This window comes from Pholis gunnellus, assembly GCF_910591455.1.
Source record: "Pholis gunnellus genome assembly, chromosome: 6".
NCBI classification, from domain to species: Eukaryota; Metazoa; Chordata; class Actinopteri; order Perciformes; family Pholidae; genus Pholis; species Pholis gunnellus.
The window spans coordinates 27,084,036-27,101,523 of record NC_136532.1 but is presented as its reverse complement, the minus strand read 5'-3'; the positions used below and the strand labels follow the sequence as shown (position 1 = coordinate 27,101,523).

The 17,488-nt window shown below is 43.1% G+C and overlaps 1 protein-coding gene across 1 annotated transcript; it reads right to left on the bottom strand.

Moving 5' to 3' along the window:
- Positions 1-550: 550 nt before the first annotated feature.
- cep120 (centrosomal protein 120) lies at positions 551-16,380 on the bottom strand. Its single transcript, XM_079161151.1, has 20 exons — positions 16,275-16,380; positions 14,560-14,716; positions 13,542-13,656; positions 13,276-13,420; positions 12,963-13,111; positions 12,553-12,750; positions 12,234-12,458; positions 11,829-12,012; positions 11,566-11,743; positions 11,056-11,205; positions 10,384-10,566; positions 10,207-10,303; positions 9,787-9,954; positions 9,555-9,644; positions 9,370-9,462; positions 8,802-8,963; positions 8,284-8,406; positions 7,751-7,849; positions 1,364-1,509; positions 551-1,214 (listed from the first exon to the last, which is right to left on the bottom strand). The coding sequence occupies exons 1-20, from the start codon at positions 16,321-16,323 to the stop codon at positions 995-997; spliced, it is 2,931 nt and encodes a 976-aa protein (XP_079017277.1). The 5' UTR covers positions 16,324-16,380; the 3' UTR covers positions 551-994.
- Positions 16,381-17,488: the final 1,108 nt, after the last annotated feature.

The window sequence follows — 17,488 nt, the reverse complement described above, 5'->3', positions numbered from 1 at the left end:
CACAGTTAAGAGATTTAAGGAGGAATTCACTTTTGACTTCGCTTTTTTCCCTCTTGCTGTTTGCTTTGCTTCTCCTCTCTTGTGATCCTCCTCTTCCTCCTCCTCTTCCTCTCTCAGTAGATGGATGAGTTTGGGAACATCTGCTCACCGTCAGCACCGAGGCCCACATGTACACACGCACACAAACACACCTGTGTGTTAACATGTTGTACGTGTGGTAACACGTGTCGTCAGTCGGCCTCCAGCTGATTCTGTTCTTCGTTCACAACTTCTGTTCAGAGATTCATTATTTTGTCTTCTTGTCTTGTCGTTCCAACATGTCAATCCTATGTCACATGTCACATCCTAAAAACACATCGTACACTGAGCCATAAAAACAACAAAGAAGATCGTATAGTATGAAAACTATATAATTACTTTGTTTTAGTCTGGGTTAGTATGTCGTCTTAAAAAGAGAGTAAAACATGAAAAAGCCATGAATTTGTCAAAGTATGTTGTAAAAAGTCATAATATAATATAATAAGACAAATTTACACATTTTTATCCCAAAATAATTTATTGCAGACAAAGTAATAAATCAGAGTTATTTATACTCTAATGATAAAATAAATTAATGATTCACAGCGTCTGCAGGTCAGAGGAGGTTGTTGTTGTGAGGCTGCAGCGCCACCTGCTGTCAAACCTCTCAAACTAAGACTCATATTTACAGACTGTACACAAACACATCATCTCCAATAACTCAACAGATTAAGTTCAATAACTCAAGAAGTCATCTGAAGGAACAGACCGCTGGTTCTACATGTCTTAATATATATATATATAAATATATATAGATCACTGTTATTCTTCACACTGAGTGACATAATGAGGAAGGATTCCAAACGGAGGTGTCATTCACACTGAGGGGGGTCTGGTTGGTAGTGGTGTGTGTGTGTGTGTGGGGGGGGGGGGGGTTCCCTCGGTCCCTCGCGGCGTCAGAGGTTCCCTCGGTCCCTCAGAGGGTCCCTCGGTCCCTCATGGCGTCCTGGATCTGTCTGCTGAGCTCGGCGATGATGCGGTCCTCGTGGGTGTAGACGCCGGTCCTCAGCAGAGTGTCTCTCTCCTCCAGCAGGCGGCTCAGGTGTTCCTCTGCGCCCTCGTTCAGGCTCTGGGTGGGGGCGGGGCCACTCTGGGAGGAGGCGGGGCCTAACCGGTCCTCCTCCTGCTGCTTTAGTCTGCCGAAGAGGAGATCAGACTTTTATTAAATAGATAAAAACACACACAGAGCACATTATGAACTACTAAACTATGACGTTTCATTCATGTGTTATTCTTCTTTATTAGCAGCTGATGAAGATGACCTCCTCCTCCTCCTCCTCCTCACCTGTTGAGCTGGTTCCTGATGTCGTCGAGCTCCCGTCTCTCCTGGTGGACCTCCTCCTTCTGCTCCGTTGCTAGGTAACGCAGCCTCATGGCCTCCAGCTCCGCCTGCTGCTTCTTGAGACGCGTCATCGCGTTCTCCTGCTCCCTCTGACACACAGACAGACAGACACACACACACACACACACAGACACACACACACAGACAGACAGACACTTTCATTAGTGATGTAAACAGCTTAATGAGGATATTGTTGTGTTCAGAATCAGAGCAGGAAGCTGACTCTGTTGCTGGTTCTCGTGGTTTCTAACATGTTGGTTCTGAATGACCCTCTGACCCTCGATGCTGACGTGTGCTGGTTTTCCTCGTTTACACGCCGGTGATGAATTTGTCTGGTTTCACGGTTTTATAAAAACCTCTCTGAGGAAACGACTTGGAGGAATTCACACGAACACGATGAGAACAGAAAGAAGAAACGTCGTATTTCACTCAGCCGCTCCGGCCTCCAGCTCAGACTTTACCCAAAATTACCCACAATACCGATCTGTGCTCCGCCGACTTACAGATTCATAAATCAAGAAAACAAAAAAACACCGACGTGGTGTCAGAGCTTTGGCGACAGCCTGCTGGGAGTTTAACCTCTTCAGCAGGTATTTAAATCTCCTCTCACGCCGTCAGACTGGACGAGGTTTGATCGGTGTGTTCTGGTGACACAGAGCAGAACCACCAGAACCGCTGCTTCTGGGTGGAAAACCAACATTTTCACATTACTGCCCGACCGCTGTTCACACGGCTGATCACCTCACAGAACACACACACACACACAAACACACACACACACAATCTCTCTCACACACACACACACAGTGTTGACACAGGCTCTCTGAGGACCATTAGCCGTCTGTATTACGGAGCGTTTTTAAGGCTAATTACTAGAAAAACAAACAGGCTAAACATTTTCTCTAGTGCCCGCTGCCAAGGACAATCTGAGGCCCGAGTCCTGAAACAATTAGAGGACGAGGTGATACCGGGGCCTCGGGGGGGGGGGGGGGGGGGGGGGGGGGGGGGGGGGGGGGGGGGGGATTTTAAAAGTGATACCGGGGCCTCGGGGGGGGGGGGGGGGGGGGATTTTAAAAGTTCTTACGTCATGAAAGTTCCAGCAGCTCCAGCCGAGGACGCGATCCACACAGATACAACAACTCAAACATAATCCTTACTCTATACAGTACAATACATATATATTATACTATATATATGATTTAGAGGAAAATGTTTTTGATGAAATCACAGTTTTAAGCTTCGTTTAAGTTTCTTTTTCTGACTGAAGCGTTCGTCATACACGATGTGTTCAAGGACTCTCGGAAAGCCCAAAATCTGAAGATTATGACAGTTTTTGCAGCTTCTGGCTGATAAACGGAGTTCTTGCGATCGGTTTCGGGGTTCAGAGGGTTAAGAGGGTTAAGCTCGTCATCACGAGGGTCGTGATGACGACGGAGCTGAAGAACAACAAACAACAACAAACCGATCATCATTCAGCAGAACGTTCCGTCCGTAGAAAACTGACTCGGAGGACGTTGAAACATGACGTCTCATCAAACACACTGATGCTGAAGTGAAGCTGTGAGCCGCTGAGGGACTGAGAGGAAGTCCAGGAGAGCCGGGTCCAGGTTTCACTCTGACCAGAGAATGACCCCCCCCCCCCCCGTCTTCCCTCCATTACTTGCCTCCACTTTCAGAGGTCAAGCTGTGGGAGGGGCTCGAACAAACACATGTGGACACACTTCTCTCAGCTCAGATGGAGTTTTTTTGTCTGCAGCTCAACACCTGCAGGAGGTCAGGGGGAGGTTCTACAGAGGGGTTTATTATGGGGGGGGGGGGGGTAATGGATGAAACACGACGATGACTTCACTTCAGAGACAACTGACAGAAAAATGAGGAATAAATATGAAACGTCTGTTTAGTGTAAAGACTGAAGTCCTTGTCACCAGAAGTTTACCTGCTACGAGTAACAACGGAACATCAAAGTATCGGAACAAAAGAAGAAAGGCAGCAAATATAACTTTTAGTAATTTATTGTGTTTTTTTCTTCATAAAAACACAATTCAAATGATGAGGAAATAAAATATTTAGAGCCTGAACGCATCATGATGTAACTGAAGTGAACCTCCGTTGGTTAGCCGTTAGCGGTGCTGCTAACGTTACTAGCTCTCCTGCTGGTCTAAACACTGATTGGTTGTTTACAATGAAACATTATCATGATGTCATGATCACATGTTTTACTGAATAATGGAGAAGGATCGTCTGATGGTTAACGTTTAAATGTGGAATTAATCCGAAGCGAGGCCAAGTTATAAGTTATCACTTTCTGATTAAAGTGAACACTTTTTGTTCAACGTTATCACTATTTGTTAAAAGTGAACACTTTTTGTTTAAAGTGAACACTTTTTGTTTAACGTGAACACTTTTTGTTTAACGTGAACACTTTTTGTTTAACGTGAACACTTTTTGCTTAAAGTGAACACTTTTTGTTTAACGTGAACACTTTTTGTTTAACGTGAACACTTTTTGTTTAACGTGAACACTTTTTGTTTAACGTGAACACTTTTTGTTTAACGTGAACACTTTTTGTTTAACGTGAACACTTTTTGTTTAACGTGAACACTTTTTGTTTAACGTGAACACAGTGAATCCAGTCCTCACAGGGTGAACTGACTCCAGAGCAGTGTTTATCTTGAAGTGTTGTTCAGGCCGATCTGTTGTGTTTTTAGAGCGATAAGTCAGCGATAAGAGACACAGGAGCAGTTTAACAATGAGGTCTGTTTGTGTGCGATAGAAGCAGCTGGAAACTAAACTTCAATACAAAGATTATGAGGTGAAGTCCTTCCGTGGGTTTGGTTTTCTCTTTAACTCTTTATTCATTTATCCAAACGAGCCAAAGTTCTTAAATGTTAAATGTCTGAAAACGAGCAGCACAACACAATAAAACTGCAGAATGTGTTTCTAAATCAGGAACTATCTGATCAATATTAAGTCATCAAGACTTTAGTATTTATGAAGTCATTATGAATTCATCTTGATTATTTCCTCAAGGGTTTGGTCTGTACGATGGTAAAAATAGTAAAATCGCAACCAAGTGTATGTTGAGTGGGTTTGCCCCAAAAAATGACAAAAGAAGGATTTGGAATTTGTTTAGTTTTTCTGATTTCTTTTTTGAAATTCTTCTTTTTTTTTTTGTGACAAACCTTCGGGGCTTCGATTACGTTAATGATCAAATCTGTCCGGCTCAAAGGACACGATTAGTTTGTGCAGTTTGATGAATCCGTAGGAGAGGTTTGAGGAGGAGAATATAAAAACGTTTCTCCTTTCTGGTTCGTTGATGTTTGCTTTTGCAGTCTGGTTTTTTTACGTTGAGTGTCTAAAAACACGCCGTTATACTCGCGTTAATGCTCTCTAACTTCCCCCGTCTGGACACGCTGGAGCTCCGTCGTATTGCAGCAGAGCCCAGTGGGAACCATCAGCGTCTCCACTGGGACCAGTAACACTGGAGCTCACACGACTCGTCACATCTGCTGTTTGACGGTATTTTATACAGACGGACTCGTGGGACACAGAGGGACGGTTTCAGTCTGAACCCCCAAAACTTTGACCGACTGAAATCAAGATATCCAACAATAAATAAATATATCATAATAAATAAATCACACATCTGCTTATTTTAGATTCAATACCAGTGCTCTTTGTCTCCACATGTTGTCCTCATGAACTCTAAACCTCGTCTTCTCCGTCTCTCCTCTATCGACATTATAAAGCTAAAGTTATACAAATATATTTAGTCTGAACAACATCTAGTTAAATAAATATGTTTTAACCTACAATGAATAAATTAAAGTATAAAGTATTTATTTATTATTTAAGTTACTGCTTTAGAGTAATTACACTAATAATCGATTCATCGTCATTATTCTTTCAGCAGAAACGCCAAACAATCTCTAGTTGTGAATATTTGCTGGTTTTCTTAGTCTTCTATGACGGTAAAGGACTTTTAGTCAGAGAGGAACGAATTTTCTACAATTATTTTTCATGTATTAGACCAATTAATTTTTATTACATCGAGAAAACAACAACAACCAGAACTTGAAAATAATTTCCTCCTTGAGGACAAATAATAAACTATAACCTGTATCGTCTGTTTAGCTTTTAGGATTTAAACAGAACAGACTTATTTATCAAACAGCTTATTGTTCATAACTTTATGAACATGATTAAGTTCTGCAGACTTCCTGCTGGTTTCTGGTTTTGGTGAACCGGACTTAAAGATATAAATATCTTCTTTCTTTATAGAAAGACGATACAACCAGCTTTAAAAAAAAGAAGAAGCCAGATTGAGTTGCTCGACCTTCTACTCGGGCTGTAAAAATACCAAATTTAGCTTCTCGGCTCAGAACTTTAATCTCTTTGTCCCAATATTTTTGTTTCAGAAGAGACCCGACTTAAGCTCCTTGTCCCAATATTTTGAATTTAAAAAAAAAAGAAGCTAAACCTCTCTGATCTCAGACCCTTCGGAGCCGTCTGCACATTCATCCTCAGCTCTGCACCTCCCGGGTTTGAAACAGCACATTTATTCCCTCGGACGAAGAATTTTTATGATCCGACTTCAGCTAAACAGAGACGCCAAGCGAGGCGCTGAGAGGAGAGAATAAATAGCAGCACAAAGAAAAAAGAAGCTCAGAGCGCCAAGACGGATGGCCGTGTAAACACAGGCCTGATATTTGATTTAAAAAAGAGAGAGTGTGACATCTGAACAGTTAGCGCCCGGCTAGCTTGTTGCTCAACGCAAATATCCCAGGGATGATTAATGGGGGGGGGGGGGCACTCAGCACCGAGCCCCCTTAGAGCTAAATAAATCACACCGTGTTTTCTTTACAATGATGTGGCACTTAGAAGGGGGGAGGAAGGAGGGGAGACGGGGGGAGGGAGAGAGAGAGAGAGAGAGAAGAAGGGAGAAGAGGAAGACTAAAAACTGAAAAAAGGAGGACAATGGAGGTATGAAATGAAAGAAAGGAGGTGGAAAAAAGAAGAGAGGGAGGACAAATAAGTTAAGGGCTGCTTGAAGAAAGAAAAAAATGCCTGTAAAGATAGAAAAACATGAGGAAGAGGGAGGAAATAAGGGAAAGAAGAAAGAAGGTAGAGAAAGAAAGGAAGAGAGAGAAGAGAAAGAAAAAGAGTGATGGAGGAAAAGAGGGGAGAAAAGAGGGTAAAGAAGAAATAAAGTAAAGAAAGAAAGGAAGAGAGAGAAGAGGCCGAAGACGACGAAGAGGAAGAAAAAGAGAGTAATGGAGGAAAAGAATGACAGAGGGGGAGAAATGTGGGTAAAAAAAATGTGCGTCCAGTTTTTCCAGCTGGTTAACGTCAGTAACAGTTATTAGTTTGTCAGATAAGGTCTGTGTGTGTGTGTGTTTACATTAGTCTAAAGCCCCACTTAGTGTGTGTGTGTGTGTGTGTGTGTGTGTGTGTGTGTGTGTGTGTGTGTGTGTGTGTGTGTGTGTGTGTGTGGAGGAAAAAAGAAAAAGTGAGCGATAAAGAGAGAAAGAAGGAGAGCGAGAGAGTTGTGTTTTTACACCAGAGCCAAATATTTAGCTGAGGGTGAAGCAGACAATGTTATGTGTGAGAGCCATCAGTTCAACACACACACACACACACACACACACACACACTTAAAAGTGTGAAGTAACTGCTGGAAAGCCCCATATATATATATATATATATATATATATATATATATATATATATATATATATATATATATATATATATATATATATATATATAATTTCAAATAAATTGAAAAGTAAAGAAGTCATAAATGAAGGGATCCTTATCAGCGCAAAAATCCTAAATATTACTAACAAAAAACTGACACCCCACAAAAATAAAAGCCTCAACAGTACAAAGTACTACTTCAACCAGTAACAGTACATTCTATATACTTCTAAATAGTTTTACGTTTGGTAATTTGGCACATTGTTGCTAATATTCTTTACTTTAACTGGTATGTGAGTATTGTTATATTGATGCTTTTTATCAGCTGTGAGTCCTCACAGCCATCCAGCACATACACCCTGTACTCGTACTCGTACTCGTGTATTTGGAGTATTTGGAGTACTGCGTTATGACGGATGGCGGCCTCGCTGAGCTCCGTTTCCTCCGCCTGCTGCGCGTCTTTAAACAGAGCTGTGAGACGTCCGAACACTGTCAGCTGCAGACGTCCCGACGCAGAAAAACTACAATCTGCTGTCAGGACGCAGAGGCCTTTAAGTGTCAACTATGCTCATAGTCAGAACAGATTCACTGGTTCCTGTGATGGAGCAGAGCACAGTGTATCTGTTGTACCTGTTTGAATCTGGCGAGCTCCTTTAAGGCGCGACCCCACTGCTGCTTGTAGTGCAGCTTGGACTTGGTGGTGGACTCCAGCTTCCTCTCCAGCTCCACCTTAACAACCAAAACACACCTGGACGTTTAACATTAAGAGATATATTCTCCTCACGTAAAGACTAAATCAGTGTGCATTCAACTAAAATCATCCATCTTCACACACAAAAAAACAAATTTTATTGCACATTAATAGTTAATTTATCCCAGCTCCACAGGGAACATTTAAATTCATGAAGGTAAATATAAATAATAACTGCAAAAAGCAGTGCTGGATGTGCTGCACACATAAATACTGCCTTTGGAATGTAACTAAGTACATTTACTTGAGTACTTCTTCCACCTCTGGAAACGGTGCAGCTGCACCTAAGACTTCACCCTTCCCTCACTTGTTTTGTTGGACAAGTTACTATTTAAACAGTTTCTCTGTAACACTAAGTGTCATAATAGCACTAATTATCTTCACAGTGAGGATGTAGAAGCTACTAGCGTACCTTCTCCAGAGTGAGCAGGTTGACCTCCGACTGCAGTCTGAACTCAGGTCTGACGTTCTGTTGTTCTCTGTAGAGCTGGAACTCTTTCTCCAGCTGTTTGTACCGACACTCAGCGTCTGTAATCTGAACACAAGCAGAGAAACAACTTATTCAGCCGAAGCTTCATGTCTTAAAGCTGCATTCTCTCTGGTGTCCACCAGGGGGCGACTCCTCTGGTTGTATAGAAGTCTATGAGAAAATGACTCTACTTCTCTCTTGATTTATTACCTCAGTAAACATTGTAAACATGAGTTTATGGTCTCAACCTCTAGTTTCAAGTCTTCTTCAACACAGCATGATGTTCATTTAGTACATGATGGTCTATTTAGAGTCACACAGACCATAAAGCAGGGGATGCTTTAGGGGCGGGGCTACACAGTGATTGACAGGTCTCTACCAAAGACGTATACGGCGTCTCTACGTCACTCCTCCTCAGTCCAGACATGGTCACTTCCTGTTCACTGGTTGATAGAATCTACCTGCTGCAGCAGCCGGGCTCGCTCCTCCTCCATCAGCCGGACTTTGTCTCTCTCCAGCGCCCCCCGGTGGTCACAGTCCAGCTGCAGCCTCCTGCTGCTCTCCTGCAGCTCCCTCTGAGTCACGTCGTGCTCGACTCGCAGCTCCTTCTGCAGCCGCTGAGTCTGAGCGCACAAACAGGGTCACTGTTAAAAACACACGGTTTGATAATATTGTAATTTAAATTTCTCAGAACTGATTTTGTAACTAAACTAAACATTCACTCGTTAAAGCTGCTACGCTCTGAGGATTCGATGAACTCAAATAGAATCTGTAAAACTGAGTTCCTCCATGAGAGGAATCACAAACAGCAGCGCTTTAAGAGGTTTGTTTAGCAGCGATGTGTTCGTACGTTCACTCATTGACTAAAGAAATCTCAGTCGACTAAGAACAAAACGAGCGATGAGTTGACTGATGGAGGAGGCAGACCTTCACTTGAACTGCATACTTTCCCTCTAGCAAACAGGAAGGGAACACTCAACGGACTACTGAACAATAATCTCTCTGCTTTGTGTTAAAGTGGAGTCTGACCTCCAGCTCGGCTTCAAGCAGCTGCTTCTCTCTTCTCTCCAGGTCGGACAGAGTCTTCTGCAGCTGCTCCTCCAGCAGGTTGTACTCCACCTCCTGCAGACAGTCGTCATCAATACACATTCACACGGTAACGTGGAGGTAAACACGCTGAGCGTTAGTTCAGTCGGTCTGTGGTGAAACTCCACCTTCTTCTTCACCAGAGCTTCTCTCTCTCGGTCTCTCCTCCTCCACTCCTCCGCTAGAGCCTTCATGTGGCTCAGCTCCTTCCTCCTCAGCTGAAACACACACACACACACACACACTTTTATTTGTCTTCTTATTTAAACCAGCAGAACAGTAAACATCTGTTTATATGAAGTCAAAAAACCAGCAACACTGCAGCTGTTCTGTTGTTCTGTTGACATGTTTTTAGTTTACCTGATCGTCGAACAGGTCCTCCTGCTCCTCCTTCCAGAGCTCCAGCTCCAGGGCCGTGCGGTACTCCGGGGTGTCTCTGGGGGCCGCGGGGCCCGGCGGGGCCACGTTCAGGAGGCCAGGTGCTGCAGGGTGGGGGGGCGGCGGCTGTGGGGGGGCGGCAGGTTCGCTCTGACGACATACGAGTATTTAAAAACAGTTAAAAATAATTACACAAAACAGAGATCTAGACGCTCAGTGGCCACTTTATTAGGTACACCTGTAATATCTAGTGAAGCCCAATAATACGTTAGTTCCACCTTTACAGAGAGAGACGCGCTGTTGCTCGCTCTATGTACATCTTCCTTTATTGTAAAGCACTTTGTGCGGCACTTCCTTTGTTAAAGGTGCTATTCTCATAAAGTTTATTATTATCTGTCTCACCTGTGAAGAGTCGGGCACGATGACGTCTCTGGCTTTAACCAGCCCCAGGTCCTCCAGCGTCGCCACATAGCTCAGCTCTGCCACCGTCTCACTGGGGCTGAAAACACATTTATTTAAGTTGTAACCGTCGTCATGTGACCGGCCTCCTCGGTCAGTGTGTTTGGTTGTTTTCCTCACCGGTGTGCTGTGACCACGGGGATCCAGTCCTGGTGAGTCTGTCTCCAGCTCTGCTCCGCCGATGACGCCGCCAGTCTGGTCCTCTCAGAGCTCAGCAGGTGAGACAGCTGGACGGAGGCTCGTCCAATCAGCTGGTCTCTGCTGGTGGAGTCTCTGTGCCACACCTCCACCACCAGAGGAACCCTGACACACACACACACACACACACACACACACACACACACACACACACACACACACACACACACACACACACACACACACACACACACACACACACACACACACACACACACACACACACACACACACACACACACACACACACACATTATATGTTTCAGTGCATCGTCAGACACAAAACCATTGTAAAAACAGTCCTATTGCACCACCTGCTGGCCAAATGTGATTGTGCAGAACATAAAGAGGATATAATGGCAGCATCACTGCAGAAATGTATCAAAAGCATCATCATGGCTGCACCTTACTGCTAATCTATATTTAGTTTTATCTGCACTCTTTCTCCACTTTGCACTGCAACAGCTGCACAACAGATAAATCAAATAAAAACAGGCAGTTTAGAATCAAGAGCCTCCTCCCCACTCTACCAGCTGATGTGTTTACAGGTGTGTGTGTGTGTGTGTGTGTGTGTGTGTGTGTGTGTGTTTCTACCTGAGGAAGGTGTCCTGCAGCTGCTGCGGCAGAGCGGCGAAGTCGAATGCGCAGTAGGACTGAGGCAGAGACGCCTCCACGTTCCTCTGCAGCTCCACAGGAGGGTTGGTCATGATGGGAGCCGCGCTGCCGAAGAACGGATACGAATACCTGAAACAAACACACATTAAAAGCTGCTGAGCCACACGCTTTAATCATGCAAAGAACGGAGAGAAAGACTTTGTTAAAAGGACATTTATAAGATACGTTTCACTCCTGTTATGATGAGGACAAACTCCTGATGTCACACTGACTACGTTTACACTCATATTCCACTGTTACTGTGAATGGATCCTCTTCAGAGTACAACATGAGTGATATGTTGATACTCTTTGGACATATATATATATATATATATATATATATATATATATATATATATATGATGATGGTAAGAACAAGGCGTAGTCCGTGTGTCTTTACAGTGAAGCTTATGAGGAACGTTCTGGAGATGAAGATGAAGACTCTCACCTGAGCGTAGCGGCGACGTGGTGCGTCAGGCTGAGGTTTCTCAGGCCGCGGAGGTCCAGAGAGAAGCAGTAGTGGTGGGCGGAAGACGGGATGGACACTTTGGGAGCAGAGACACTGACGGACGAAGCTCCGCCTTCTGCCGTCGCTTCGGTCCGGCTCTGAAGCTCCAGATCTGCAGCTGCACAACGAGCAAACACAACGTCACTCCTCTGTGGTTCCCGACTGATTCGGTGTGATTGACAGGCGGTGTCTCCGGCTCTCACCTGCCAGCTGGCCCGCCTGCTCTTTGCCACGCTGAAGCTCCTCCAGCAGGCTCTCTGCTTCGCTCTCTGTGTGAGAGGAAGGAGGAGGAAGAGGAGGAGGAGAGGAGCTACGAGGTCTCTGTGCAGCCGGAGGAGGAGCAGAGGGAGGAGGAGGGTCGGAGTGAGCTGCTTTAGTCCCTACAGACTGGAGAAAGAGGGAAGTATGACGCAGACTGAGGAAAACCTTCTGCAACGTCAACACATTTCTGTCCCAGACTGGAGACACGTTAACCATCAGAGTGTAAATAAAGTTTAAACGTTAACCAATGATGTCCGTGAGTGAGGATTCGTACAGCTCACGGATCGACAGCGGCCAGTTACACTACTAGTGTGTGTGTGTGTGTGCGTGCGTGTGTGTGTGCGTACCTGTGGCGTGACCTCCTCCCTCCTCAGGGTGACCGCCACCCCCACAGTTGGCTGCAGGTCGGCGGGCAGAGCCGGCAGCGCCTGTCTGGTGCGTTTGGGAGGTATCAGTATAAACGCTCCCTCCACCGTCGCCGCCTTGTTCTCCAGATCCACGGACACGGCAGAGAGAGCCGAGAGAGAGACGTCGGTGCTGCCCAGAGAGTGATTCCCACAGCACAGGTGGATCTGACGAGGACAGGCGGGACAGACGGGTACGTGTGATGAAACAAAAACCCAAAGTCATCGGGTCGTAGCTTCCTCGAGACTCGTCCACTCTCACCTGTAAACTGGGCTGATGAGACAGGAAGCTCTGCAGGACCTGTTTGCTGCTGCGGATGCGCACGGAGGCGCGCTCCGGCTCGAAGTCGGGGCTCAGCAGGTTGTCGAAAGGCTCGCTGGTGATGTCGTTGCCCAGTAAAGTGTAGTAGAAGAAGAAGCCCGAATCCTCCGCCGACAGCTTCATGGTGCTGGGGATCAACTGTGGAGAACCACAGGAGAACACATATGGTTCTACGGGTGATGTGTTCCAGTGCTTTAAATGATCATCTTACATCAATTTGACCATTTCTATTTGGGTTTAAGAATACATTTTAATATTGTAACCTGAAGTTTACAGTTGTGAACAGTGAACAGTTTATCTTTAACATTTTCCCAGTTATTGTGAGAGACGGAACACTTTACCACTCGTACCTGCTCTAGTTTGGTAGCGAAGGCCACGGTGACGGACAGGACGAACATGTCGGAGCAGAGCTCCGCGGGTCCCACTTGATGGTAGCCCTGGTCTGGGATCAGTGAGGCCTCCAGCTGGTCCGGCAGCAGGTCGGTGACTGCAGGAGGACCTTCAGCAGCCGAGCGGCACAAGAGTTTAAAACAACAGAGAGACAAGAGAAGAAGAAGCATGGTAACAGGAATATGTCATTAGCCACGTAAACAGCTGAGTAGGAATACCGTGAGAGAAACGAACAGCACACACTCAGCTAACAGGTCTTGATGAACAGCTGACCTTGTCGGGGCGGGGCCTTCTTGGCTCTGAACCTATCAGGAGAGGGTTCGGAGGGCTTGGCCTCGCTCTCCAGCGACATGCTGAGGAGGAGCGCCGGCCTCTGTTTGGTGTATTTGCTGCTCAGCAGCGGGTACCAGCGAGGCTCCTGACGGGACAAAAGCAGAAAAGTCTTACGTGTTGCTGGTCCCAGTGAGCAGCAGCTGGGTATCTACCGGTCGCTACGCTTCAACACGTGTCACACGAGACGTGGAGGAGGAGACGGTCACCTGTTGGACCTCCTGCACAGACCGGAGGTCCAGGATGATGTAGCCGACGCTCTCGCTCCTCTTGGTCTCAGAGTCCACCGCAAAACACTGAAGCTTGATGGGAGTTCTCTGCAGCCTGAGGACAGAAGACGCATCAATATTACAGGTTAGGCAAAATAAAAAAATTGGAAAGAAAGCAAAACTCTTCTTAAAACTCACTTTTATTAACTGATGTTATTTGTTGTAATTATGTAAATTATTTTATATCTTATTTTGGGGATTTTATCTACTTTTATTATTAAGTTTCACTGTAAAGTAATAATTTGTACTAGTTTTCAAAGGTGTATTATAAATATAAGTATTGTTATTATCATTAACATGTCAGTAAATATAATAATAATAATAATCTTTATGTATTTAGCACATTTCACACAGACTATAGAGCTTAAAGTACGGTACAATTAAAAACAAATAAAAAAAGAAAACCTTCCTTTTACAGAGGTAAGAAGAAAGCATGAATTATGCAGTTATATTTTAAGTGTAATTTATGAATATTTTGTATATGAATAAGGCTAAATGCACATTTCCATGTGAGATTCTTTTAACACATCGGTGCTCTAATAACATGAATCAATTAACCAAATATAGAAAACAATCCAGGAAACATGTTGAATATTTGATGGTTCCAGCTTCTCATAAAGTGAGAGCTTGTTGCTTTTCCTCACTTTAACATGAATATAATGTTCAGTAATGATGTTGTTTTACGTCTCCGTCTGATGTCTAAAGACCAATCAACCAATGGATTAATAGAGAAACTAAATGGCAGATTAACTTATTGTGATAATAAGTGTTAGTCGCAGCTCGACAGTCATTTGTAGCCTTTTCAACCGACTGCCAAAGCACATCTAACGCTGCTGGAGCCGCTGACCGTCTGTGACTCAGGTTACTCCTCTTTGAAGTCACACAGACGTCAAGAACAACAGTTTCTCTTTGAACTGGACAGCTAACGGATGCTAGTGTCTCCCGTGGGGCTTCAGACCTGTGCTGGTGCAGCGTCCGGCGGTCCAGCTCCCAGGCCAGCTCGGTGCTGAAGTGCGGCTGGTCTCGGTGCTCTACGGGGTCCGTGGAGAGCTGCTCGCCGTCGAAGCTCGCCCGGACCACCAGACGGAGGCGGGGACTCTTCGGGAAGTGGCGACCTGGTGAAGGACAGACAGGTCTCTTTACGTCGTTTACAGAGCGGCGGAACATGTTTTTACTGTAAATCACCAGCAGCCACGAGTCTCACACAAGGACACTGCAGCTCGTCCAGGGCTTACAATGAGAGAGATTACTACAGCTACAGCCTGAGAAGTCATTTCTATTTGACAAGTAAACATAAAAAGAAAAAGTCCACTCTTGAGTCCAACTACTCTCTAAACTCATGTTTCTCTGCGTTTGACATTAAAACGGACAAAAGTTTAACAGCGGAATAAGTTGAGAAAATTACATTTATTTACCGTAACAAAGCAACACATTTAAGCTTTTATGTAAAGCTCCAGCTCAATCAACTGCAACAGTAAAGTCCTGCTTTTAATGAACGCGTGAGTAACAGTAACACAGCTAATGATGTGTATATATATATATATATATATATATATATATGTTTCATGACTGAAGCCTTCTTCCATCAGTAAAAGAAAGAAAGATGAAGTTTTGAGAAAGATCCCATCAGTGATTATAATGACAAAAAAAACAACGACTTTGTATCTCAAACAACGAGAAGCGTATTTTATTGTAATGTTTTGAAATACTGAGACAGTTAAAGAAAGTGATTTAAGAGATCTTCTATAGCGCGAAACAATAAAATACTGCTTTAACATGAATGTGTGAGCAACAATAAACTAATAATATAAATAGTAAAGTATTACTATAAGTGTTTCTACTTTCCTTCTGTTTTCCTGATTATACATATTTTCACTCAAGTAACATTTTCAGTGTGTACACAAAGTACTAACACCAGCTTTTCAGAGATACGTGGTTCTCACACATTATATTATTATTATTATACCACACGTACATAGAGGTCATTCTACTGCATTAAAAAATAGGTCAGTTCTTATTTCAGACGTTCAGAAACTACATAGAATTCAGTTATTGTTATATTTAACTTGCTATATACACACTTAAAGCAGACTTTCATTTGTTAAGTTGGGTTTAATTATATTTTATTAGTAGAAGTGATTCTATTTTACCTTCATCAGCTACACAACATAAAGATGATCTCATATAATATGATGCGTTGTTGTAGATTAAACTAACCTATGTGATATAAATGGGTTAACGCGAAACATATACAATAATAAAAGCAGGAATATTAATCTAAAAACATATTTTTACTGCACAATGAGAACTCTTCACGTTTAACGTTAGTCCACATTTTCCTGATAATAACGTTACTTACAAATGTCAAGTACAATTTTCAAAAGTACAAATTTCAATGCAGTACTTTTAACTTGTAACAGAGTATTTTTACAGTGTGTTCTTGTACTTTAACTGTAGTAGCTAAAAGGACTTGAACGTTGTGTTCTGTGACAGAAACAAAGGTTTTCAGCTTCTGAACGACAGTTGATGCCACTTCAGAATGGATGTAACTGCTAAAGCTAGCTAGCATGAGCATTCAAAGTCGCGTTAACCGTATTAAAGTATTTAAAACATATTATATCGTGTGTAATGTTTAATAGTATAACTCACTTTATAAGATAACTGTGTGCTTACCTTCCAGGATGGACACAACGATGAGAAGTTGGTCGGTCTTCGAAGCCATGATGACATTTGTAAAACTTTAAACGGGGAACTGTTCAACTTTTTCCTCAAACTCCTCTTTACACCGTCGACTTAATTCAGAAACTCAGATTTAACACAGCAGAGGCTTTTTGTTTACTCGGAGGCTCACTGTCCGTTGGTTGAAGGCAGCAAACAGCCGCTTTGTTGTCAAGCTTTGGCGCCACCCATTTTGTTTTGGAAAGCGGAAGTGATGGCGGAGACGGTTATTTGTTCAACGCCGCCCTGTTGGTGGGAAGTGGAACTGCAGACCGCTACCACTAATACTGATAGTGCCACCACTACTACTATTACTACTACTACTACTACTACTACTACTATTACTACTACTACTACTACTACTACTACCACTACTACTACTACTATTACTACTACTACTACTACTACTACTACTACTAGCGGTTAGAAATGAAAAGTAACGAAGTACATTTACAATCTTGAGTGTATCTATTTTATGCCATTTTATTACACTTCTACTCTCCACTACAATTAAAAGGGAACACTGGACTTTTTTTTACTTTGCTACTTATATTTGATTCTGAACTGCGTCATTCTGCATAAAATGTACTTCATTTTGATTCTAATACCTTTAAATTTTAGTATTTCTACACTGTACACGTTGTACTTTTAACTTAACTAAAAGACCTTCTTCCACCACTGGTGATAAATCAGTAAATCAGAGTATTAATATTACAGTAATTCACTTAACTTCTATGCCTTCACAAAATGACTTGATAAATCGTTTTATAGACTAATTCAACTCTCACACCTGTAATAACTCTGTTAAATAAGAATATATGATGCATTTGTTAATTAAAAAGCAGAGGTGACCTACGTTATTTATAAAGTATTAATGTTATCACAATGTGTCTCCTTTTGCTCATCAGTCAACCAAATAAAACACGGACTCGTGTAATAATAAAGGATTATTGTGGTGGTTTTACATTATTCATTACAGTTGATTGAAGTGTTCTCAAGACAGAACTCCACAGACAAACATAATTATATAAAACATCCTTTAATCATGATTGCCAAACATATGAATTAAGGCATATACAGTATAAAAAAGCAACAGCAGGTTCCATGTTTATAGGATTTCAGTGTGTTGTTAACTGGATACACCGGGTGGATTAAAACTGAACATATAT